This window comes from Cydia splendana, chromosome 11 (assembly GCF_910591565.1).
Source record: "Cydia splendana chromosome 11, ilCydSple1.2, whole genome shotgun sequence".
In the NCBI taxonomy this organism is placed as follows: domain Eukaryota; kingdom Metazoa; phylum Arthropoda; class Insecta; order Lepidoptera; family Tortricidae; genus Cydia; species Cydia splendana.
Window position 1 is genome coordinate 411,313 of NC_085970.1, and position 27,774 is coordinate 439,086.

The 27,774-nt window shown below is 39.0% G+C and overlaps 1 protein-coding gene across 1 annotated transcript; it reads left to right on the top strand.

Annotated features, from left to right (window-relative positions):
- The first annotated feature begins 1,941 nt into the window (after nucleotides 1-1,941).
- Nucleotides 1,942-6,801, top strand: LOC134795191 (uncharacterized). Its single transcript, XM_063767020.1, has 5 exons — nucleotides 1,942-2,080; nucleotides 2,223-2,495; nucleotides 3,607-3,806; nucleotides 3,891-4,896; nucleotides 5,192-6,801. The coding sequence occupies exons 1-5, from the start codon at nucleotides 1,942-1,944 to the stop codon at nucleotides 6,799-6,801; spliced, it is 3,228 nt and encodes a 1,075-aa protein (XP_063623090.1).
- The last annotated feature ends 20,973 nt before the right edge of the window (nucleotides 6,802-27,774 follow it).

A 27,774-nucleotide genomic window follows, 5' to 3' on the forward strand; every position in this document is an offset into this window, starting at 1 on the left:
TAAGGCACAGTATGTATAAGGTTAGTCTATGAATTTACTAGAGTCGGTAGATACGTAGTATCTTCTTAGTAGTTTGTGGTCGGTAGTGCTGCACTCTGGCGACAGAACATTGCAGTAATATCCCCTATACTGGCATTAGAAAGTTGGACATTTCCGACACGTCGACAAAATAAGTTATTTAATTGAGCAAACGGATTACTTAATTAAATAACTTATTTTAAAATAGCACAATAATATTGTTTTATTTAGGAAGTTTATTTATGTACAAATTATAGTGGTACTCCATTGCCGGAAGTAAAGGTAACCTAGCCCAAGCTAGCATGACCTTGACAAGAAAAGCGTTTAGGTACTTGTCCAGAAAGAAATTCCTCCCTCAAAGCAAGCCATCTAATATTTTGATGATCATGTTCATGACAATTTAAAAAAGTTACCGATTGTCTTCAACTTCATATAGCTAATCTTTATCGACCCATCTCATCTCACTGTTGTATTTTTTTATTTTTTTTTCATGATATAGGAGGCAAACGAGCAAGCGAGCGATTACCGCCCATGGACACCCACCCGCAACACAGAGGGGTTGTAAGTACCTTGCCGACCTTTAAGATGGGATGTTTTATTTGTATGTCTAAAACAAAGCCTCTGAAATGGCCTTTAATAGTTAAGTGATTGTAAGTCAGTAAGCATCATAGTGAAAGACTTGAATCTCCGCTGAGACACCCAGATTAGCTATTCCCAGATATAGAGGGCACTCAACAGCGCTGTAGCCAGCGGCTGACTCGCTAATGTATCTGCCCCGCTGTTCGCCGTTGACCTACCTTTCGTGCAAGCAGGTTATCAAGCGAAGCCCCATGCATGTCAAGTTGTGATGTCGCGGTGCAGGAATCGGGTCACGCGTGGCAGGCGGTGCAAGGCGCGGTGCCTTGCCTCGTACACGTGGCCTATATTTAGAATCCCGGGGTGGGCTGCGTAGTTCAGGCCCTTACGGAAAGGTGTCGACATTTCCATGTTTATTGTAAATACTTTCTTTATCCAGTAGGCAACTCTTTGCTATTAGGAATGAAAAGGCGTTATTGCGAATTTTACGATTATTAAAAAAAGTATCTTCTAAGTTCTAAGTATCAGCGGCGAGCTTAGGGGGTGGCAGGGCAGAAGTCAGGGGCCCCGGGCCCCGCTCTTGCAACAAGCAAGGGTGTTCGCGCCCCTTTTCATTCATTATCATTCACATTCATCCATATCGCTCACTCTTTCTTTCATTAATATACTCGACCTCATTTCTCATGTCACTCGCCTTTTGCCGACCTCCTTTTAACCGCCAATAAATAAAAACGTAATAGAATTCAAATTTAAGTCAGTTCTGGCAGTCATAAAATATACGTCAATAGTAAAAATACGTTTTCGCGAGTATTGAATATAAAGAGAATAAAAAAGGTGAAATATAAGTGGAAATAGAAGGAGAAGGAAACGAACCGTACAACACATTATTTTGGCGGCCGCCAAAACCCACCGAAGATTACATCCAGGTAAGGTCGGCCCCATTACTCCCACAATCGTAATCACACATAGCCATAGCCCCCTCTTATATACTTTCGGGTTGCGCTACTTCAAGGTCCTTCGAGATTTATATTCCGCCCCATTTCTGGTCTTCGAACCGGATTCTATTCTCTTCTTTTCCCGTTTCTCACCTTATACATTCATTGCGAATCGTTCTCCTCCCGCACCGCCCTTATAAATATTACCTAAATTATTCTTTATTTACGCTCCCGCAGTTTAGGTATTTATTTATTTGAGTATTATTTTTCACCGCGCCGCCCTTATAAACTAGTTACCTAAACATAATTTATTAACCGCACCCGCAATTTAGGTACACTTATGTTTATAAGAGTGTATCCTTATATAGGAACATAAATTGTTTTACCGCATATTTAACCCGTCTCCTGCACTATGGCGAAAGATACAAAAAATATCGAAAGCGTCGACAGCGCGTATTATGAAGATGAATTGTTGATGCTTGAAGCAAAACGCAACATCTTCTTTGAACTCGTCCAGAGCATTTACAACAAGTCGCTAGTTGTTGATACATGTAGCGAGTCGCGAGAGTTTCCTCGACGCTGCTGACAATATCGACGAACTTCGCTCGGAGTTCAAAGAGGTTGTTAATGAGTATAATCGCACGTTGCTAAGGGCTAAGGAGGCTGCTGTACCTAATTATCAGCCGATTATAGCCTTCGAAGATTTGTACTGCCGCATCAGGAGAGCGGTTAAGCGGCTGCAACCAGCCGCACCGCCGGCCTCTTCGCTGCCTTCTATAGTGGAGAGAGCCAGACCTTCTTTGCCAACGATGGAACTGATAGCGTTCGATGGAGACATACGTAACTGGCCGCTGTTCTACGCTAGTTTTAAATCTAGAGTGCACGACAATCTGTCGCTTACCGACGAAGAGAAGCTTTTCTACCTTATTGGGAAATTGTCACCAAAAGCTCAAGCTGTCTTCGCGGGTATAACTCCGGGCGCTGAAAATTATCAGCTTATCCTCGATAGTTTAATTGACAGATTTCAAGACAAGCGCACTCTTGCCTCGACCTACATGGATCAAATGCTCAATTTAAAGGTTAATTCTAACTTTCAGACATTCATCGATAAATTTGTCACAGCTGCGAATGCGCTTAAAGCGCTTAAGCTTGATGACTTAAGCGACTTTATGCTTCTGCATATAGCATTAAAAAAGTTAGACCAGGAATCTCTACGAGCATTTGAAATGCTACACCGCAATACGAAGTTGCCTACCTTTCGTGATCTGTCAGATTTTATGAAGAGTCAGTTTAGGATTTGTCAAAATGTGCAACCATGTACCGCCGTCTCCGCCGCCGTAAATCCATCGCGCGAAAAAGGTGTTAAGTCGTCTCAACCGCGTAGTGCCGCACCAAAACTACAAAGTTATGTTGCTTGCGCGAGCACTACTAAATGTTTGTGTGACAATATTGTCCATGAACATTTATTTAAATGTCCGTCCCTCAACAACTTAACGCCTTCCGAACGCTTCAAACGCGCTAAAGAGCTTAAGGCATGTGTTAACTGCCTTAGTATTAAACACCGCACCCGCGAGTGCAATTCCGAGGTGAAATGTCGAGTTTGCCATCAAAAGCATCATACTCTGTTGCATTTTGACAACGTCAAGGATGAAAAAGCTACGACGTATGATGTGTCAAATACATCTGAGAGCGCCGCGGCTAAGTCGTCTTCACCGCCGGAGAGCACATCTTGCAACACGTCTATCGTGACTCAAGCACTAGCGGCCTCTAACAATAAGATGTCAAATCAAAACTCAATATCTTCGTGTGATACGGTTTTGCTGTCCACCGCAAAGGTTATCGTCCGCGATAATAAGGGTGGTACACAAGTCATCAAATGTTTACTTGACACCGCGTCACAAAGTAACTTCATTACTGAGGAGTGTTGTGAGCGATTAGGTCTGAATTTTAATAAAAGACCAAGCGCTGTATTTGGCATTGGAAAAACAAAAAAAAAATGTTAAGGGTAACGCAGATATTAAAATATTTTCGCGGTTTGACGAAAACGTCAACTTTGACGTTTCGAGTCTTGTGGTAGATCGCATTACCGACGACTTGCCGTCAGTGCCCGTGGACATGTCGACCCTCACGCATGTTCATGGACTTCCTCTGGCTGACGACACGTTGGATACGCCCGTCGCAATTGATGTCCTGGTGGGTGCAACTATATTCCCGCATTTGTTGCTACCGCACATTGTCAAAAGCGAAGTGGACCATATGCCACCGGCTATTCAGACGGTATTGGGGTATATTTTGATGGGTTCGGTCCCTGCTCTACAGGCACCGCGTAAATATACTTCGGCATGTTGTACTTCCGTTCAGGACTCCATGGACCACCTCCTCAAAAGGTTCTGGGAGCTTGAGGAAGTATCCGCTCCGCCCGCTCAAAGTCAAGATGACCTTGAATGCGAAGATTACTTTCGCGCTACCACCACGCGCAACGCTAGTGGCAGATATACTGTCGCATTGCCTTTCCGAGATGACGTATTCAAGCTCGGAGAGTCGCATTCTGCTGCTAAGAGGCGCTTTCTTTGCCTTGAAAGGAAGCTAGAATTATCGAGTATGTTACGTGCCGCCTATGACGATATCATTCGGGAATACGTCAGTAAGGGTTACATATCGGAGGTAACTAACTCCATGAACGCCTCACCAGCTATCGCGTACATAATTCCTCATATGGCTGTCGTGCGCGAGGACAAGGCAACGACCAAAGTGCGCATGGTCCTGGACTCGAGTAGCAAGACAAGCACAGGCCTGTCGCTGAATGATGTATTACACTCAGGGCCCAACCTTCAAGGGGATTTGTTTTCAATCCTTCTGAACTTTCGCTTATTCAGAATAGCGCTTTCGGCCGATTGCCGTCAAATGTTTTTGCAGATTGGTGTTCGCGAAGCGGACCGCCAGTTTCAGCGAATCTTGTATAGATTCCGCCCGGCAGATCCCATTACCACGTACGAATTTCATCGTGTGTGTTTTGGCATGAAGTCGAGTCCCTATCACGCGCTCCGCGTCGTCCGTCAGCTGATTGCAGACGACGGACATAAGTATCCCAAGGCCGCAGCGATTGCGTCCTCCTGTACTTACATGGATGACGTATGTTTTAGCATTATGTCAGATGACTCGCTACAGCAGGATGAGTCTGTTGCTATTAACGCGGCTAAGGAGCTGATTGATCTATTCAAATGCGGTCAATTTGATCTTGTGAAATGGACCTGCAATTCAGACGCCGTGCTACGCGAAATACCCGCTTCGCACCGGGCTTCCGTAGACATTGAAATCGACCCAGGGATCTCCCAAAAGGTTCTGGGCTTATGTTGGAATAAATCTGGTGATTATTTCCATTTCAAAGTGACAGAGCCAGACTCAACGTGCACTAAAAGGACGATCTTGTCCGCAGTGGCACGTCTATGGGATAACGTGGGCTTAGTAGCTCCAGTTGTCTTATATGCAAAACTCCTCATCCAGGAGCTTTGGTTGATCAAATGCGACTGGGATGAGACTCCCCCGCCCCATATTGTGGATTTATGGGAACGATTCTGTTCAGAGTTGCCAAAACTAAATGAAATATATCCACATACCGCGCCATCTTGGAGTAGTACAGGGTTGTACTCTAAACCTTTTAGGCTTCGGTGATGCATCCGAGCGTGCATATGGAGGTGTAGTATACCTTCAGGTTCTAAAGGGAGACGAAGTGACAACTCGGCTGGTGTGTTCCAAGTCGAAGGTCAGTCCCCTTAAAACAGTATCCGTTGCGAGATTGGAATTGTGTGCTGCAGTCCTCCTGGCGAAGCTCATGCGGAAGGTGCAAGATAACTTCGAACCTCGTTATAAGATCAACGAGATCTACGCGTTTACTGACTCGAAGGTTGCCCTCTGCTGGATTCAGTCATCACCACACCGCTGGCAAACGTTTGTTGCCAACCGGGTAGTTAAGATTATTGAAACTATTCCGGCCAACTGCTTCCATCATGTGGCGGGCTTGGAAAATCCCGCGGATTGCCTGTCCCGTGGACTGACGCCTGCAAAGCTAGTGGATCATCCTTTGTGGTTCACGGGACCAGCTTGGGCTAGCAAGCATCCATCAGAGTGGCCTTTAAGGGAACTCGATCGAGAGTCCATCGGTGAAGTGCCGGAGCTTAAGCCTCTTGCACACGCTACAACTACGGATGTGTCAGAGTCACCACTTTATTCGCTCGCTCAGCGGATATCATCGTGGTCACGATTATTGCGCATCATCGTATACGTGTACCGCATTCTAAAACCGAAACCGCGATCCACGGCACTTACTCGGTCTGACCTAGAGTTCGCTGAAGGCAAAATTCTTTCATCGTTACAAAGGCAACACTTCAGTGACGATATTGATAAAATTAAAAGCAAGAAGTGTTGTTCGCCTGCCTTACAAAAGCTTAAACCGTTCATGGATAAAGACGGTCTGATTCGTGTTGGAGGCCGACTGTCAAATGCTGACTTGGAATATACACAGAAACACCCAATTGTGCTTCCCCGACGTGATCATGTAGTTAATCTGATTGTTGATTACTTCCACAGAAAGCATTTGCATGCCGGTCCTGAGGCATTGATGTCTATACTTAGGCTTCAGTATTGGATACTGTCGGCTCGTCGTGTCATTCGTGACCGCGTTGCCAAATGCAACACGTGTTTCCGAGCGAATCCACAATCGTCTTTCCCGCTCATGGCAGACTTGCCGAGCTGTCGCGTGAATCAGGTAGATAAACCTTTTACGCATACGGGGTGTGATTATGCAGGCCCCTTGCAGTACACACCTACTCGTGGCAGAGGAGTCAAGAGTCGCAAGGCTTGGTTATGTATTTTCACTTGCCTCACGACGCGCTGCCTTCATATCGAGATAGCGACGGAATTGAGTACTGCTAACTTCTTGGCCGCTTTAAAGCGCTTCTTGGCGCGGCGTGGCCCCGTCCAATGCATGTATTCGGACAATGGGACTAATTTCACCGGCGCCAACTCTTATATGCGAGACCTCTACAAGTTTTTGGACGATCATCGTCCACATCTTGAAATAGAGCTCGCGGAGAACCGCATCGATTGGAAGTTTATTCCTCCCGCTTCTCCACACTTTGGAGGCGCATGGGAAAGTATGGTGAAAATAGTCAAAAATCACCTTTTCAAGGTAATTGGTACGCAAATACTGTCATACGAGGAACTTCTGACTACGCTTGCGCAGATAGACCCAACTAGCAAAATAGTCGTATAAGAATTGATTTACTCAGCCTGTAATCGTATAACAGCCGAGTTACGGTTGTTGAAACACCAATATATGTGACGTTCCACGGGAAAAGGTACCTTATGAGGGTTTCTAGTTTCGGAGATATTAAATGTTTTGTAAAGAGGTGAAAAAATGCTCAATATTTTTTTATAGTGTGATCTGAAACCTTAATGCGTAACGTTTGTTTACCTGTTTTTATTTTTGTTATAAGTTAGTTATAAGCCTAGTAATGTCGTCTCAGAGTTTAGTAGAAAAGGTACCTTATGGAAAAAAGATACAAGAACTAGTCAATACGGGAAAAGAAGTTTGGTAGAGAACTGTATTAGCATTCTGCAAAACTAATTTGATAATTTCAGTTCTGGTTGGGGCGCCTCGCAAATATTATAACCGTACATAGACCGACATCACAAATCCAAGTAGACTGCTATTATACCAAAGTTACTCTCGTCAAGTCTTTCTTAACTAGAATAATCTTCATTTGGTTTGGTCGCATGCAGTAAATCAGCCATTGGTTTGCTGAAAAATGCCAATACCCGACGCATTACCTTATGGAATATCTGAGGTCATTGAACCTCAATGCCGCTTATCTTCTATACCGATAACCGAAATATATTATTGATAAGAAATAGACGATTTATACCATCTTAACCCCAAAATATTATTAGTTTATCCTAACTGTTCCATCATCATCATGCCTCATCATGTAACTTGACCACAAGGTACCTTTTCATTACATACAAATTATTGGTCTTTTTTAAGATTATTATGACGAAGAACTAATTAAATTGGGGGCAGTTTAATGTAAATTAATATTTTCTATTCATAAAAGATAAACTATAATATGATTGATATTTTGTAGTGATGTATTATTAGATTTATTTCCATAAGGTACCTTTTCGTAAATGTATGGAGCAAATACTGTTATTGTTATGTAAGTGTAAAGTGGCATAAGGGGTTAAATATAGTATTTAGTTGGGGTTTTAGGATTTATTTCATTTGAATGACAGAATTTCTTTCATATGTGCTCAGAAAAATTGATTGTGTGTCACATTAAAAGTAAAAATATTCAATTTTGTGATTTTATATGAAAAAGTCAGAAAATACATTTTCACCTCTAAATCGGTATTGTTTTTTGCTTAAACTGTCTGTCAGTGTCGTTTTCTAATAGATAAAATTTAAATCTTGAGAGCTCATTGCAATCAATCGTGAAAATGAAATAAAACTTTATTTTCAAGAGATTGGTTAGTATACACATAAATCAGTCGATATCAAAAGTTTCTATTTGCATTACAGAACAAGTCGCAATATTTTTTTAATCTCAGATATATAAGGCATTATTATTTGTAGTCAACTATGTAACTTACTTCAGGAACATAGTTTTTTAGGCGGCTAAACTTAAAACTTCTCTATCGTAAAGTTGCTCATTTCACAACATTATTTTCAAAAAATCATATCTCTGTAACTACGCAACCTAGAAGGTTGATCTTTTGTGTTATCGATAGCTTATTTATTGTAGATTACTGGGGTATGCATAACTCCATACCCGCCATAAGGTACCTTTGACCGTGGGACGTCACATATCGTATAATAGCGGTTAACTCGACTATTTAGCAATTTTCGCTAATTAGTGCTATAATCATGTCGTATAAACGTTTATAGCACTATCTTTTAGCACTTTTATTCCACCTTTTAATAAATGCTGAGTTAGCGCTACTAAATCACTTTTATTCAGCATAATTGTTCTATTAAAATCATATAACAGCTATAGAATAGCTAATTGTCTGAATAAGGCGCTTTAATACAACTGTTACTCAATTCTCTTCTCTGTTGCTATAAAAGCTTATTAAAAGCAATCCAATAACCATTTGGCAACAATGCTGCTGTAACAGCGCGCTTATATCATAATTCGGGTAATGGGGTTCAATCCGCTGTTATAGGAGCTGAAGTGTATTTACAGGTTTTATTCAAAATAGACCAATAGTGGGACCGGATTTTTGCACTAAAAGTTTTGATAATTCTAAAGATGAAAAAGTGATACTTATCTGACATGGGACATATTTTTAAGCATATTTGTAAAATATGACGAAAAGTTAGAACGAGCGTTAGATATAAATTAGGTATTTATATATTTTTAGTAATGATTTTTTAATATTGAATTAAAGTGCAATGTTTAAGTTCCATCGTTTATAATATGTATGACGCTTTATAATATAAAATTATTAGAAATTTTTTTAACGTGCTTCTTAGTCAAACTACAAATTAGCTTATTATTTTGTCGATATTGAATTAAAGTTTAATAAATCCACAACAACATATCTAAATTCTTAAGTTAATAGGCAAGCTAAAAATTTAGAAGTATAAGATATATGCTTTAGAATTAATATGCGTTTTTTGTCCTATAATATCTAATATTGAATTAGAGTCTGTAAAAATAAGTCTATTACTATAAAATAATATACGCAGCCATATTATGGAAAATAAGAAATTTCGGTGTGTAGCTTGCATTGTAATAGTAAAATATATTTAAAAAGGCGCGAAATTCATACATACGCCGCGCTGGTCCGTCAGTGTCGCCGGCGCGGCGCCCGAGACCCTATCATAGCCTACCTATACCTCGCCCCTCGCCTCGCCCCACCTGCCGCTCACAGCACTGTCTGTCTTTTCTTATCATTCATTTGTTTGTTTACTGTGGACATATATAAATTAGATGCGGACATTACGTGAAATTAAAGGGGTCCCTTTGTTTCCCATAAAGTTTTAAGTCATAATGTATTGTTTGTCATATAAGAACCTTCGGGCTCTCGAATTAAGGTTTATTTTTGAATGGCCTTAGTAGCAGTGTAATAGCGTTGACTCGGCTCGGAGAGTTGGCGAATTGCCGATTCATTCGCCGAGTTAGCGGATCGGATACCAAGTTATCAGTTAGTTTAGTGGCCGAGTTGATTAGGAATAACATTTGAATTTCGAAATTGTAATAAAAATGTATATGATATTCACAATTATTTTTTACCATAGTTTGTCAAAGGACTGTCTCATTTCAAACATAGAGAGAATCATCATACTATCTTTGACTTACACTAGTACTAGCACCCAAAAGAAAAGGATAAATATAGTTTTTTGTTTTTATTTACTGACAAATTGGTTTGAACGACTATACCTATTTCTGGTTCCTATTGTCATGTCCTGTCCTATTCAACGTCAATATCATATTATGTATATTATAAACCAACTGCTCAATATTACACGTATACATATTGAATATACAATAAGGTAAGTGACCTCACCTTATTGTATATTCCGTGTCGGCCGTATATGCCTATATACGGCCCACCTTAAATTAAAATGTTTTTTTTTTTAATAAACAGGATATTAAGTATGAAAAACTCACTCAAATAGGTATCTTATTTATTGAAGTTTCTTCATTATACCAAAATAGTTATAAAAATATTACGATACTCTTGGAAAATATACCTTTTATAAAAGTCCTATTGGGGGCCTTATTGAACACTAGCAGGGTATTACTTAATCCCGCAAAAAATAATAATTTTGACAGTAGACAATAACAGATTTTATTGTTTTTAACTTAAGAGTTATACATATACAAATAACAATATTTGGTACTTCACAACAAGAGGATATGTATAATAAGTTAAAAATAATTCTTTTGGGCCTTATTAACTAAAGATATAAAAATTGTCTAGTTTACGCGAAAATAGTAGGTAACTAAAGTCACTAAACATAAAGCTTTATTATTATTATGTTTTAACATCTGGGGGCACGGCAGTGCCCCCGCCAAGACGAGCAAAGCGCAAGGGCACTATCTACCTTTTCTCGAAGCGCTTCGTCGTTTTTTGGAACCCTCATAACTTGGGGTTGGATTATACTAGATAAACAAAGTTCTCGGACTTATTAAGCATATCAATTGCATAGCTCTTATACTTTAGATTTTGTTCATATCTAAAAACTTCGATTTCGTCACTGACTCACTCACTTGATGATTATCAATACCTTTAGGGTACTTCCTGAAGTCCTCTAAGAAGCTGAAATTTGATATGTAAGATAGTTTTAGTACACAAACAACAAATAAATTCAAAAACTTGAATTTTTTAATTCTTAAGGGGATGATGAGGGGGTTTAATCTTGTATGGGGAATCAATAATCGCTGAACCGATTTAGTTGAAATTTGGTATGTAGATAGGTATTGTTATGGGGAAGGATATAGAATAGATTTCAACCTCAAAGTTTACCCTTACGGGCTGAAGGCAGATTTCAACCCCAAAGTTTACCCTTACGGGGTGAAGGGTTTATATGGGGAATCAGTAAGAAGTACATTGTGTAACAGATGCCCCCAGATACTTATTTCAGGATTTTTAATAGTAAATCACCCCCAACCCTTTAAATTAGGGGATGGAAGATTGTCATAAGCAACTTACAAAAAGAAGTGAAATCCCACCAAAAACATTTTGATGTAAAATGTTGCCCAGACGAAACCATAAGGCTCGCACTGTCAAAAAGTTATCAGATCTCTTGCCAAGCTTCTAACTCTACAAGCCCTAACTTCACTAGCTCTACACCTTAGTCAAAGTATGTAGCTCGGCCGTTTCGTTTCTACAAGAACTATTGTATGTATAATAAAAAAACCGCCCAAGTGCAGTCGGACTCGCGTTCCAAGGGTTCCGTACATTACACAATTTTTAACAATATGTTTTTTTAGTGAAAAGTGAGTAAAATGTATTTTAAAAACCCGTAGGGATCGGATCAAAAACTAAGTACTTAAGTCCGACTCACGCCACAGATTATACAATAGTTCTTACGAACAGATACTTATCTCTCAAACAAAACGCAAGTACCTACCGTTTTGATACCTACACAAAAATACAATGGAGTGACCTTCAACGCGCCGCTCCCCGCACCGCGCGCACCGGCACAACGCTAGGGTTGCTGACGCTTAGAAATGATAAATAAATACCCACTTAAACAGAGGAGTGAAATAAAAGGAAAGCTAAATCTTAAATTATACCTAATATTCCGATTATGCTTTAGTGTTTGCGAAATAGTCATTTTAAAAGGTCATATGTCCCTGCAGTAACCGCAGTGTTTACGCCGTTTTATAAACCGCGCAATAATCCCAGCAAGAATTAGTTTTAAAACTTCGTGTAATTTAAAACCAGATAGAGATTAATGTTACATAGTAAAGAAAAATAATAGAAACCCCATGAATAAAGGTAATTAATTATAAGTTAACCAGAGCAAAAATGAGTAGGCACTTTCCGGTGTAAACTTACTGTCGTTAAAATAAACATTTACCAAAATAAATTAAAAATTTACTACCTATTTCAAATAGATAGATATCTAAATCTATACATTTGTCACACATATTAAACATTACATGTTTAATTAAAGAAATTCAATAGTAGGTAGGTACCTACTACCCGCGCGATTCGAACTTTAAGATATCGCGCCGTTAGACTTCACTAAATATGAAATAGTAAAGATATGTGACGTTCCACGGCAAAAGGTACCTTATGGCGGCTGGCGCTTACGCTTATTATTATCGCCACTCCAATATTCAGTCGGGGCAATGGTACCTTTTGCCGTGGAACGTCACATATCTTTACTATTTCTTATCTAGTGCATCTCTAATTCATTTCCCGAATCCCGCCGTCCGTGTAACTATCGTAAAAATTGACAGTGCGGCGCGCGGTGACGTGCGTACGTGAGCGCGTGTGGCAACCAACTGGCTTGCTTTTCTACCGTGAACGGGAGCAGATTCGTAGGTATTAATCCGAGCTCGCGCAGAGAGTTCCATAGGCCTGCTCACGCTTAGCTCCACATTTCTAATAGGTTTTCCTGTCATCTATAGGTAAAGAGCTAATATGTGTATTTTTTTCATAATAAAAAGACCCAGTACTTTCGGAGATAAGGGTAATGTTAATTTTTTGCCTGTTTTCTTAAATAACTTCTAAACTATTTATTTTAAAATTATGAAAAAAATATATTTGAGATTCTAATTCTAAAATGAGCCCCTTCATTTGATATATAACAAAGATATAGTTTTTTTTCTTCTATTTATCATTCATCTCAAAAGTGACCCCTTTATTTAAATTTATATTACATATTTACTTTACATGTATGTCTTTGGGTTATAGACAAGTTTCAACTTATTAGTCCAGTAGTTTCGGAGCAAATAGGCTGTGACAGACGGACAGCCAGACACACGAGCGATCCTATAAGGGTTCAGTTTTATTCCTTTTGAGGTACGGAACCCTAAAAATAATGATTATAATAAGTTTCTCACCTTATGCCCATGTGGCGGTAGCAAAACAGCCAAGCCACATATTTTGACTAAGGTGTAGAGTTAGTGAAGGGGCTTGTAGAGTTTGAAGCTTGGCTCGACAAGAGATCTGATAACTTTTTAACAGTGCGAGTCTTAGGCTTATGGTTTCGTCTTAGCAACATTTTACATGAAAATGTTTTTGGTGGGATAATTTTTTACAGTATAAATATTTCTTCGTAACAGTTAGTATTATCTTTTAACATGATTTTTACTGTACATCTGGGCCCTATTTCACCAACTTGACAGGTGCGACATTTGTCGACATCACTGTTACTGACGTCACAGGCCTTTATAGGCTACGGTAACCGCTTACCATCAGACGAGCGGTGTGGTTGTTTGCCACCAACCAGTGTTGGGCGTAATTAATTACTCGTGTAATTTAATTACATGTAATTAATTACTTGTGTAATTTAATTACATGTAATTAATTACTCGTGTAATTTAATTACATGTAATTAAAATGTTTGTAATTTAATTACATACAATTTAATTACATGTAATTAATTTTTCTGTGTAATTTGCAATTGTGATTACATTAATTAGTAATTAAATTACTCAATTACTTTTCATTTACCTTTTTAATAATATGCAAATATGAACAAATTTACTAGTAGTAATTATAAAGAAAAACTTTTATGAATTCCATTATACGCTGGATAACGTTATAACATATTTTTTATCCCTGGAATCATACCTTTACAGGGTACTATGTGACAAACCACGTTGAATATGGCGGTCGGCGCTTACGTCGCGTAGCACCGCATTAGTTTGCACGATGCACATCCCTGGTGCGCCGGGTGCGGGCCAGCCCCAACCCTATCCTGTGTGTGATAGCGGACAGACTTGACTGCCCGTATATGAGACACTGCTGCGAAATGCATGTTTCCAGCAGTGTATATATATTGTAATAGTTAATTAGGTACTAATATTAGGAACGTAAGTCTACTAACAAATCTGTATGAGTCCATAGTTGCTCGAAATAAATATTTTTCATTTCATTAGTATTAGGGCGCCGGTAATAATGACGTAAGCGCCGACCTAAGGTGCCTTTCGGGTTGGACTGTAGCAAAGGGGGGGCTGGGACTTGGACAATTGTCACAAGAAATACGACAGTTGTCACGAAATTCCGACACAGAACTCATTTACTGTCATGAATTACCGAAAGTTCTTTGAAATCTTGTGTCAATTGTCATCATTATCATCATAAACAAGAAAGATACCTGTTTTTTGCCGATATAATAAAGTTTTTTTTTAATAATACAATGATAGTGACAAACAGGAATAAGGCCCGTCCGATGGTAAGCTATAACCGTAGCCCATGGATGCCTGTGACGTCAGCAACAATGTCACGTTGGTGAAATAGGGCCCTGGTGCTACATTACGACACCGGTGCTATAATAAGCACATTAAAACACTCCCTTTGGCCGTGTTTTAAAATTCGTCATTCGTTGCAAAATTTCAATTTTTCGCACTTCTATCGTAAATAAAACTACCTATGTATTAATAAAAAAAGTTACCTATATAAGTAAGTAGTTACTGCCTTTAAAAAGTATAAGTGTCTAAATGTTATTAGACTTTTTGATTCTTTAAAACGTCTTTAGGTCAATAAAGCAAGTGAAAAATTATTAGAGTTAGACCAAGAAAAGTCTGCAGCGATTTGGACAGCCCACGCAGTGAAGGTGTTATTTATAAGTCATCATTTCATAGAAGTTTCTTCAAATCGGCCTTATTAATGAGAGATTAAAAATATTCAAAATTATCTAAAAATATTTTAATCTATTATTTCATCTCATACGTTCAATAAGGCCCGGGACTGGACCTTTTTACCTGCACTGACAGTGGATCTTCTTAGCAACAAGTACAAATTCAGAATAATAGGGAGCAACTGCTATTTTTGAATGCTGGGCCTTGTTACCCGCCGGGCCTCATATGCCTGCACCTCACCTACCTTATTTATTTGTTTTACAAGGGGAAAATTTGTTGATTAATCATGCTAATATTGATACCCAAACAAGCGAAACATTCTAAAATTGAACCACAAGCGTAGCGAGTGGTTCGTAAAGTTGAACCTCGAGCGTAGTGAAGGTTTCAAGGGACGAGGGTTAAATAAAATTTTCACTACATCAGCTCGTAAAGGCCCTCTTGATTGTTCGAAACGGATAAGAAGAGTGGCATTTAATTTGATGCAAATTTTGAGTTGTTTCCGTAGGTATACTCGTAAAGCTCAGTTGGTTGGTAAAATTGACTTTAAAATGATAAATATTGAATAACGTTAGTTTGAAATTGATTTAAATGATAAAGTAAATATTATCGGAGATATATATATCGGATATCGCTCTGAAACAAAAAATATATCTCGCTAGTCATTTATAACCTAAAAGCGCCAAATTACGCAAAATTATATTGAAATGACACCTGTCTATTGAATTTGAAGAATACTTTAACAAGGGTGGTTATCTGTATGACAATGCACCTAAAATAATTTTCAAATGTATCTATTATTTCTATACTTAACACGATAACGAATTCTACGTAAACCAAACCGCGGGCAATCCCTAGTACATATAGAAATAAATAAGTGTAGGTAAGTTTCCATTAGTGTACCTACTATTAACAATATAACTATTTACCATTGATAATAACTTTATAAACGTTTTGCGTATTTTTTACGGGCACCGCGCTAATCGCTAGCCCGCCACCGTCGATCGCTGCCTCCTGCCACGGCGCACAGCGCGGCACGCGAAAACGCCGCGCGTTTGAAATGTAACTCAATATAAGCGCGGAATGCATACTTACGTATCAGTATTTAGTGTCGCCGTGATTTTATATTTCTAATATTTTGTGTGGGAACTAAGATCTTTATTATGACCGTGTAATATTAACTCTACAAACTTTAATTCAATATTGGCTGTACTGCTTAACCAGAAATCAATATCTAGACAAGCACATTGTCTACATTTCTAATTTTTTACAAGTATACTAAGTTGATAGATAATATCGTAATTTTACAATATCAGCTACTTTAATTCTTTATTGACAAAGTAATTCGTGTTTTTACGTTCACCAGAAAGCAGCTGTTCCAGATTTCTAAAAACCGAATATTGTGAATAAATTAAAGTGTTATTGAACATGTTACAGTTTTTTGTAACTTTAATTTTATATTTACATAGTTATTTAGCAAAATTGAAATATTTAAATATGGCCGAACGCTCCACCTATAATTTTCTAATATTTTACATAAATGTTATTTAACATGCATGCAATAACATATCAAAAAAGAAAAAACTTTAATGTTATCAAAACCCATTTTTGTTCCACCGCTGGTCTAAAATGTATTCAGCTTAGAGTACTTTTAAAGAGTTTTGAACTACATTAACAGCACAAGTCAGCAATGTTGTCGTTTCAATATAGTCCGGTGGCCAACTGCATGAAACCCTACCTGATAAAAAAATAGAAAAATCCTACTCTGTAGGGGTAGCTGACTTTTAGTAGCATCAACTGCTCTTGGTCGGCCGCGGCTTAATTTGGCAAATTTTGCGCAAATGGCAAAATAGTGGCACAAAAATTCATCAAAAAAAAACCCCATCGTATAATAGAATTGAGGACAGCAAAACAAAAGTGGTCAGCTACATCCTGTGTTGGCAGGTTCCTGTGTCCTACCGAATTTGTGGTACAACGTGACAGCTACAATTTACCTCATCGAAAAATAGAATGAAAAAAACTGATTGTAATACCTACATTAAATTTGTTGACGTATGTCTTGGTCGGTCTCACCTTAGCCTGGCAGCTTTTGCAGTCCGTCCGCATTAAAAAAAATGTCAATGGCAGCTATCCTACCATACAAGTGACATTCTATTTTTCGATGAGGTAAATTGTAGCTCACTTGGTACCACAAATTCGGTCGGACACAGGAACCAGCCAACACAGGATGTAGCTGACCACTTTTGTTTTTTGATGAATATTTGTACCACTTTTTTGCCACTTGCGCAAAATTTGCCAAGTTAAGCCACGGCCGTCCAAGAGCAGTTGAAGCTGCTAAAAGTCAGCTACCCCTACAGAGTAGGATTTTTCTATTTTTTTATCAGGTAGGGTTTCATGCAGTCGGCCACCGGACTATAAATCCATAAACATGGCGACATCATGTGCTATAAGTGTAGCAGTAAACGCAGTTACTCGACTTATAGTCGAATTAATGAGATATAAGAGAAACTAGATCGTGTAAGCAAATTTTTACTTATTTTAATTAATATTTTTTTATTGAAATTTAAGAAAATAGACGGCCCATGAATATATATGGACCAGTGCCTTTGGTTTTATCAATAAAGTATTTTTCGCGCTAGGTTTTACTGTATTACGTGTACTTACAGACAGTAAAAACTTATGTACACAATCACGGTAAAAATAAATGTCATGGATGACAGCAGTAAAAAAATACTTAAGTACCTTTTTGTGTTATTAGACACGTGAAGACGATTAGGCCTCAAACATAATAAAATAATTGTAATATAATCGCTTACCTGAGATCGTTTTTAGCACATATTAGTTGAATAAAAGCATTTACTGCACTCTTACACATTTAAAATGGCGAGTAAAAGCAATTCGGCTACTTTTACGAAACATTTTTGCTGAGAAAAAGCAGTGCGGCTGCTTTTATAGAACACTTTCACTGAGTAATAGTAAATTGCTAATGTTTATAGAACAAATAGTCGAATAAAAGCACTATCGTTGCTATTAAAACACTAGAAGCGCTTTTATCCACTTTTACTCAACTCTTGCAGCATCGATTTGCTTCTTATACAGCGCTTACTCGATTTTTATAACACTTTTAGTCTGTATAAGTGCGCCTTTTCGCGTTGAGTAAACGCTTACAGGACTTTTATTCGACTGTTTTTACACCTTTTATAGCACCAAAAAGCGAAAATAAAAACGTGCTCTCAACTTTTATAGCACATAGATTTGCTAGTTGGGGAGGCTCTGGTAAATTCACGACCACTGACAGCCCTGAGCAGTGATCCCGCTGAGCCGTCGGCTCTCACTCCGGCTCATTTTCTCAACACTGCTCCGCTGTTGTCTTTACCTGTTCCATTGGTGGAGTCAGGCAATTTACGTGACCGACATGCCCTCCTGGATAAGATAGTGCAGTCTTTCTGGCAGCGATGGCGTGCCGAGTATCTGCATCAGTTGCAGTCTCGAGCTAAATGGACCACGCCATCAGTTCCCATCGTAATTGGCACAGTGGTTGTTATAAAGGTAGATAATGCGCCGCCATTTTCATGGCCTTTAGGCGTTGTGGAGGCAGTGCATCCTTCGAAGGACGGCTCAACCCGCGTTGTCACTGTCAGAACAAATAAAGGAAGTTTTGTCCGTCCTGTCGTGCGATTGTGCCCACTGCCTAACCAATAATATGTGTATAGTATAATTCGTTAGGATAATACTTTTCTTTTAGTTTATTATTTCGCTATTGTTGTGAATGGTTTAGTTTGATGAGAAGGGTTATCTCTGACTTTATTTAGTTTTGTTTCCTTTAAAGGAACCCTTTAAAGCCGGGGGGGAATGTTCGCGCCCCTTTTCATTCATTATCATTCACATTCATCCATATCGCTCACTCTTTCTTTCATTAATATACTCGACCTCATTTCTCATGTCACTCGCCTTTTGCCGACCTCCTTTTAACCGCCAATAAATAAAAACGTAATAGAATTCAAATTTAAGTCAGTTCTGGCAGTCATAAAATATACGTCAATAGTAAAAATACGTTTTCGCGAGTATTGAATATAAAGAGAATAAAAAAGGTGAAATATAAGTGGAAATAGAAGGAGAAGGAAACGAACCGTACAACACATTATTTTGGCGGCCGCCAAAACCCACCGAAGATTACATCCAGGTAAGGTCGGCCCCATTACTCCCACAATCGTAATCACACATAGCCATAGCCCCCTCTTATATACTTTCGGGTTGCGCTACTTCAAGGTCCTTCGAGATTTATATTCCGCCCCAAAGGGCATGGTACGACTCTACGACTACCAGAGCATTTTTTTTAGTAGGTACCAAATTCGAGTCTTGTAAAGAATTAAAGATGTGCAGAATCTCGCAGGTCGCAATAGTTAAGGCCGCCATTGTCGGTTATCAAACGACGGTTCAGGTTTTAGGAGAAATAAGAAACTTTCTTTAGTAATTTGTGGATCTCTTTATTTCGTTTCGTCTATTTAATCCTCAAACCAATAGCGGAGGCTCATGAAATACCTAAACTATTGCGCGTTTACTCGTATCGTTTATGATATATGTATCAGGTTTATTATTAATTATTGGTTGGACATGCAAAGACGCTGAAACTAAAAACCAAAATAGTCTTACTGGTTATGAAGCTTTTTTGCCCGAAAGCTGCACTTTGGGAGGAAAGCAAGCCGCTTTGCACGATGATAGTAGAGGCCCATTAAAACATTTTTTTTCGAAGAACCCGTCATTTCGTCCTTTAGGAGCCGAGGTGGAAAAAAAAATCTACAAGTTTCACGGATCATCCGATTTCGCTAAATTTGGTGTCAATTGTAAGAAAATGACTTGTTTCATCGTAAAAAAAATTAAAACAAAATATGTTAATACAAAGATAATGTAAAAAAAATTGAAAACCTATTTTTTCATTTTACACTTTATTTTTGCAAATAGTGTGTTCCATATAGAAAAAAGTCTACAAAAAAGCACTAAATAATAAAATCTAATATATTTCTTATCATATATTGAAAACCGCATCAAAATCGGTTAAGCCGTTTATGAGATTCAAGTTTTAGAATTTGGCTAAGTTTTATTTACTTGGCGATAGTACTGTCATATTCCTTAGTCGAGACTTTTGCTTCTGTTAATGACCAAGTTTATGCACTGTAGGTTGTTAGGATAAGCAAGGATACACATGTTGATGTGTTTGTGTTTTGATGTTTTGATGCCAGTGGAAGATGGCCCTTCGTGGACCAGAAACTCTTCCAGGCTTTTTCGATGCGTCGATCGATTTCCTTGGACTGCTTATTATCGAAGGATGTTATCTCGTCCAAGCAGCATTCGTCAACGAAATAGTATATCCTGCCCATCTACCGTGACCCAACGTTTCACGCCATTGACCATTAACTGGGTTTTTGTCCTGTTCATTTCGAATCCGACTTCAAGACTTGGCTGGTCTAAGGCCTTCTAACATTTTCTCTAAATGAGGTGCAGTGTGGGGGAAAAGAAGACTATGTCGTCGGAAAAACGCAGGTTTGTCAATGTCAACCTTATTTCGCCGACGTCAATGCCCATTGTTTACCATTTAGCCACCAGCTTCTGGACGATTTCCTGTAGGCAAAAGGTAAACAGCTTTGGAGATAGTGGGTCGATCATCCTGTTTGACTCCTTTTTGGATGCAGAATTAGGCCGGGAACTTGCAGTATTTTTGCGGTAGATGGTTCCGATGAACTCGTGCCTATAACACTGCTCGCGTTGCTTCGCTGTGTGACTAAAGATGCGCCGACCCTGGGGTCACCCCTTTTTTCACGTAGGCATCAATGTCCTAACTTATTGATAGTTTTTTTTGCCTCAGCTTACTAAGAACCGCTTGTCTCTACGGCTACTGGTACCTACTCGTATGTACAAATTCGTAGGCAGGCTCCAAATTGGAATATTTAACTCGTTTAAGTTTTGCTGCGTTTTCGGCGGCTGCTCCGACGCGCCCTGTGGCCTGAGGTGTCCTCACACAAGGGGAAGTGTGCTTACACAAGTCGCAACCCAAATGAGGCTGTGTTTTCGCGCTCACGGAAGCAGTTGTATATTTAGGCCCTGAGACTCCAACACGCCTGTCGGATGTCCAGCGTCCAGTAGCATCCTAAAGTACCTGCCTTTATAAGCTTATTTGTTCCCCTAGAAACCATTTCATTAAATTGTATGACGCAATTGCGGGACCCTCTTACTAGAACTCCACTGTCCGTCTGTACGTCCGTCTGTCCAAACGAACAGAACTGGTAAACACCAGGCTGTATTTCATGAACCGTGATAGCTAGGCAGTTGAAATTTTCACAGATGATGTATTTCTGTTGCCGCTATAATAATAAATACTAAAAACAGAACAAAATAAATATTTAAGTGGGGCTCCCATACAACAAACGCATTTTTTTTTGCCGTTTTTTGCGTAATGGTACGGAACCTTTCGTGCGCGAGTCCGACTCGCACTTGGCTGGTTTTTTGTGAATATATACACATATTTTTAAAATAGATAAAGTAAATACCCACAAGATACTTAAAATTTACTATGATTTACGTGCTTCTTGGTCTATAAAATAAATAAATAAAACTAGGGCAAGTTTTGAAACATGGATCTCTTAAACTGCTTAGCCGATTATGATGTGGTTTTCAGTATACTAAATATACGATAATAAATATGTTTAATTTTATTATTTAGCGCTTTTTTGTAGACTTTTTCCTATATGGAACACACTATTTGCAAAAATAAAGTGTAAAAGGAAAAAATAGGTTTTAATTTTTTTTTCATTATTTTCGTATCGACATATTTTGTTTTAATTTTTTTTACGATGAAGCAAGTCATTTTCTTACAATCGACACCAAATTTAACGAAATCGGATGATCCGTGAAACTTGTAGATTTTTTTTTCTGTTTTTAAGAGACCTCGCTTCACCTCGGCTTCTAAAGTACGACATGACGGGTTCTTCGAAAAAAAAATGTTTTAATGGGTCTCCACTATCATCGTGCAAAGCGGCTTGCTTTCCTCCTAAAGTGCAGCTTTTTTTTCGTAACAAGCATGACTAAAACAGACGTCGCGTGATTCATTGTCGTGATCGCAGTCACAATTAAGCCTTCAGTAAATCGATCAAAGTAGGTACTTACTCGTTGGAAGATATCAGTTATTTTGAATTTACTTACTTTGTCTGTATGCCTAATCGCCTATAACATAGATTTATCCACAGTTACAACCATACTTCCCAGAATCCCACCAAGCGATGTTAGGTACAGGAAAATATCACAATCTATATCCCATTAAATACATACAGACTTAAGTCCCCTGTGGGCACACGTTGAGCCGCGAACAATTTCCGTGCTACTAAATGATGTAGAGTTACAGACGAACTTAACCTGACTGAGTTCCTAAACAGTAGGCTCTGTTCGAGCCGCTACGAACTTGTACATTGTTTGCGGCTCCTCTATGAAACAAAATAGAAGCTAACGGTTGATAGTGAATGAAATAATACGGTAGTACATTAAGTTTCTAATTAGGTAATTCAGATTCGTGTCAATGCTCAATGCTAAGCTTCCTGAATGGTTTAGTTAAACTGCATAATTAAATAGTTTTAGGTGCAATTCGACTAAACACAGCACACACATAGAACACACGTACACGAACTAAATTTATGCGTCTACGACTATTTACGATTTTGATTATTTTACGCAAGTACCTCTCTTAGTTCTTCTCGTCTCTTTAATCTGAAGCACAATCGAACGTATTATTGACATTATTCAATAACAATGACAAGGTCGTATTCATGACAAACCTTCACTGCCCTTTACTTCGGCATTGATCGGGACCTAGCGAGCCGATCACAACATTAATTCGTATAAAATGCAGTAAGATGCATGCTAATTAGTCAGGTCTAGTAAACGCGGGCCCACGCACCGCCCGCGCCCGCGCGGCAGGAACGCCGCATTCCATCAATCATGGCTTCGAAGGGTTTCTAATGGTTAAAATTGTCATTCTTCATAGCACTTGTACAGAAGGTTTTCAGGCTGAACCTTAAATTTCAAACGGGTTAAACTTTGAAACTTTGAGTGGCAACCAGAGACCCTAATTAGAAAATACTGTGTGGGACGGTCCCGATTAACGATTAGGTAAAAAAGATCTGATTAAGGGAATAATTTTATGTGAGCACCTCTATGGGCATTTGAAAGGTAATTATTGGGATCCCGAGGGAAAGCTTCTTACCAAACTACCTTTCTTTGTTTCTATACGACGACACTGTAGGTATTGTCGCCTAATCGAAGACCTCTTAGTACTTGATGGTGACTTGAGTATGCATTGAAAACTTAGCACACTGTTTACATTGTACACCGCATCTACTAATGGGCTGATGATTCCTCATGTGTTTATATTGTAGATGAGTGGCAGACGCTGGAGATGTTGGTTACGTTACTGTGACGATGATGAAGCGCTGAAGGAAAGTTTGGTCGGGAATAAGTACTTACCTTAATAATGAAAAAGTCCGAAAGGTATCTAGTAAGTACTAAAGATGAAAATTAACACGATTTATTCTAAGTAAGGTCCAATCCAAGCAAAGAAGGGAAATAATCTACCTAATTCAGGTTAAATTGAAAACCTATGGGTGCCTATGGTAGGCTCGCCTTTGCTTTTACAAGTCGCTTACATAGCTTGAGTACTGTTGGTGTATAAGTGTAAGTCTTTTTGAGCTTTGAGCCCCACAGTAGTGGGGCTAGGTCGATTTGTATAAAATTGTCCCATATTTTTTTTTAACTCATTAAGGTTGGCCGTTCCTTGCATAATTTTAAGGAACCCTAATGAAACAGCAAATTAATGGCCATAAAGCATAATCCGCCGTACATGACAGCGCCCACACCATGTTTTATACAGCGCAGTTCCACAATCCACAACAAATGCGCAAATTACCTTATGCGTTAGAAAACATGATTACTTAGTAACTTCAGGTAAATTCTTATGTCCAACACAACAAACACAACCTGCCTTACTTTTGAATTAGATTGGACTTCTGAATAAAAGGGAAGTATAATATTAACCAATCTTAGTAGCTTCTTAGATGAGACTTATTTGCTTTGTGGTTTGAGGCGCGCAGTAGCCCCTAGCCTAGCGCGCCTGCAGTGCAGTGCAGTCATGTCGTCGTAGGTACTTAGGAACCTACATATATTAAGTTCCCTAAGTACTTTGGAAATGTTGACTTTCTTTTGCCAGAATTGGCGCTGTGTTTCTAAATTTTCGTTAACGGTTGCAAACATCTAGAAATATACAAGTCATTTGTACGTGTAAAGTGTAAACTCACTCGTAGGAAGTAGAGCAGGGCTTAGCTTTTCTTAAGAATGACCGCGATGTCGGTCACCGGGCTGGGAGCGAAGTGGTCGAGGAAGGATATGGCACGTACTGCGGCGCGGCTGCTCGACGGAGCGGGAAACGGGAACACTCGCTGGGAAGAGGTTTGCTTTTGCTGAGTGGCTTTTAATACTGATTTCTTAGGTGTCAACGCAAGTTTGAAATTAATCTATAGACTCCGGGCACCCCTATACCATCGACCACCCTGTTAAGTGACAATTCGTAAACCTTATTGCAACAGTATAAGATCCACAGCTGGTCAGTTTGTAAATTCTAGGACATTAGCGGATTCCCGCGTGATATTTCACCGCATTGCGGCGGGAGCCGGGAGCGCAGCCGACAGCTGTTGAAGGTGCATAAAATGCATCGCAAATTGCATCGGGCCCGCAGCCAAACCATTAAAAATTGAAGAGAACAACTCGACTTACGTAATCAACTTTTTAAGTCTTGCATTTCCATTTATTTGGTACGAAGTAGGTATTTATCATGGGTTTTAGGTCGCATTTTTGAGCATTAATTTGAAAAAGCACTATAAATATTTTGATGTGAAATGAGATGGCCAATCGTATCCCTAAACACGGCCTGCTATATCTAAGTTTACTATACATATACATATTGTGTTTTACTTCATATAGTGGTCGCTTAAGACACCGAAGCAGGACGTGGTCAATATTCGGAAGGGAAGCAGTAAATAGATTACGCATATTACGGCCAAGTGTTACAATTATGATTACCTATATTACTGGTGCGAAGGTTCAATTGGTAATAGTTTCCGAACGCGTGTCGGGTCAGCGGGAGCGGATTGCACAATTACGACGACACTGAGACGGCTGGTCAACACTAAGGAAAAAACATTAGATACATATACAGCATTCGTAAACGTAATATTGCAACGAGATAGTCTATCAATATACAGTCAGTTTGTTATAGCCGCTGTATCAGGAAATTCCCAATTCTTTCTTCAGGGAGCTTAATCCTTTTTCTCGCTACTTCCCCATTTTATTGGAAGCCTTTAAAATATGTCCTTTTGCTAGGCAAATGCCTTGATCTACCTTAAACTTCCGACTCTCCCAATTTTTTGTCAATTTCTGAGAGATGCGCACAGATTGTCGCGCCATCTCTCTCCCTTCGATCTTTGGTCAACTATTATATTGAACTATATTTCACCATTGATCGTCTAGTGGCATCCATTCAGTTGTTGTTAGTTTAGTCTGTCCACGCCGGCGTGTCCCCGAAGGGTCGGCGCGGGCACACGGCACACCCATTAACCCCACTAATTCATTTGTTCTATTCCATGGTAATTACCAATTGACAATATTGTCATTACGACCACGTTAACCTGCGGACGGTCGTTAAAACTTGACCTAATAGACTTTATAAGTAGTTATCAGTTTTACGAGTACGAATTAAGTCCCATCAGTGTTTAACTGATATTAGTTTATTATCATTTACCTACTAAGCATGACATTGTTTCGGTATGACATGAAATTAATGGGGTTAGCTGTTAGCTAACTATAAACTTTATAAAAACGAGTTTCAATCAAACGAAAGGGGAATAACAAGTATTTGGATAGGACAACACCTTAGTATTATACAATATTAGTAGTACCTTGGTTTGAATACCTTGATAGCCTGAAAAATACCTAGTATTAAAATAAAAAGGGGTATCTTGGTTCAGAGATAAAAATGAAGTGATGTAGAGCCAGATACTTTTAAATAAGACAAAAACTACTTTTTTAGTATAATATTCATGCACTTTCAGTAGAGTTAATATAAGGCTTCCGTGTTGTGAGTAAACCGGGCCACGCGGTGGTACTTCCTATACCTATGCCTGTTTAACTTCATTTTTCTTCTAATTACTTAATTTAGTTAAAAGTTGCGCAATATGTTAGTTACATTAGAACATGTTTATTTTAAGATTTTAATAGGACAGGACGGTATAATATGTACACATTTTCTATTCATATACCTACATCTATTGATGATTGGCTTCGATCCGTTTTCGTGGTTCCCACATTAGTTGAATACCTATTAGGTACGCTTAAAAAAATGGTTGTCTATAATTTTGCGTGATAACGTCATAAGAAAACATTACCATTACATTACGTAACGTTACCATGGAGATCCGTCCACAACGTTACCATGGAGATCTGTCCACAACGTGACCCTTTTCGTGCATGCTATATACCGATACGGTGTTCATCGATTTATAAGACGTTATCACGTCAAAAATGGTTGATTCTATCGTAACAACTATTAAGTCCACTCTATTTCTTGATAATGATTTAAAAAAAATACGTCTAATCGTATATTTAATTAGTTAATCATTTGCTCTAGCTATGCAATTAAGTAATTGGAACATTAGTGTTCCAGAACTCTGTTTTCTAGCTAAAGGTATTTATTACCTTGATACAAAAAACATTGCCACACTAAACTAGGTGAAACTTCAGTGTGAAGAAGTTATAAATTTCCAGACCATGCTAAGCGTCATTACATTATACCTACACATTATGCAATGAAATTAGTTACCTATATTTACCTGTTTTGGTAAAAAAATATGTTTTCCTCTTTTATCTTTCTTTCTTAATACCTACCTTAGCACTATCACAATAATTCACACTTGCGTCCTTAGCTGCTGCTCTGGAGCCCATCAGGGGCTGTTTCCAACTTCTTCTACACTTCTATCTGTCATTGTCACCCCTCATGTCTAGTTCAAATGGTTTCATTTGCACGCATGTCATTCCTCCCACCGTCAAGCCACCTCATGGTTCCTCTACACGATGGCCCAACATATTGACCTAATATCTTGGGCCAACGTGTAGAGAGGGATGGTGTCGGTTGGCTTATGGCGCGGCGAATGGCGATGGGTTGGCCGCGGTGTCGGTTTTTCGTCCACACATCAAATGGCTCCTCTACACGATGGGCCAGCGCCGGCTACTCCAAGGGACGCAGCCATGCGGTAGAATGAGATAGCAATATCACTTGCTCCCTCTAACGCATAAATGCGTCCCTTGGAGTGGCCGGCGTTGGCCCATCATGTAGATGAGCCAAACGGTAGTGGGCCAGCGATGGCGGTACGCATCTACACGTGGCACAATCCACAGTGTGTGCTCGAACGCGGTCGAGTGCAGACGTTTGTGCTCAATATCGATTTACGTTTTTTTAATTAAAATGACGAGTACTTGGCCTCATTATGGAAGTAATGAAGGAATAGGAAATTTACGCAGACAGTACATTTAAAATTTAAATAAATAAATAAATATAACAATACATACTTATAGTTAAATAAATGAATATTAGATACATATCTAACTACATACCGGGTGTGGCCTGTAACACGAGCAAATAATTAAAACATAGATTGTACTCCTCAAACGGGGACACTTTTGTTCAACAACTTTTAATAATTATGAAGTATTTAGACTCGCTATTTTTTCATACAAAATAAATATTATCTTCAATGGACGCCATCGCCACGCCATATCATTGTGACTGACGTTGCTTGTCACGCCTTAAACATAACAAAATTCGCAATACA

Excerpts from the sequence above, each read along its gene's own strand:
- LOC134795191 (XM_063767020.1), top strand. The coding sequence starts at position 1,942 with ATGGCGAAAGATACAAAAAATATCGAAAGCGTCGACAGCGCGTATTAT. Across the intron at positions 2,496-3,606 it reads AGCTCAAGCTGTCTTCGCGG|ATCGCATTACCGACGACTTG; the intron begins GTATAACTCCGG and ends GTCTTGTGGTAG. Across the intron at positions 4,897-5,191 it reads CTTATGTTGGAATAAATCTG|GCTTCGGTGATGCATCCGAG; the intron begins GTGATTATTTCC and ends TAAACCTTTTAG.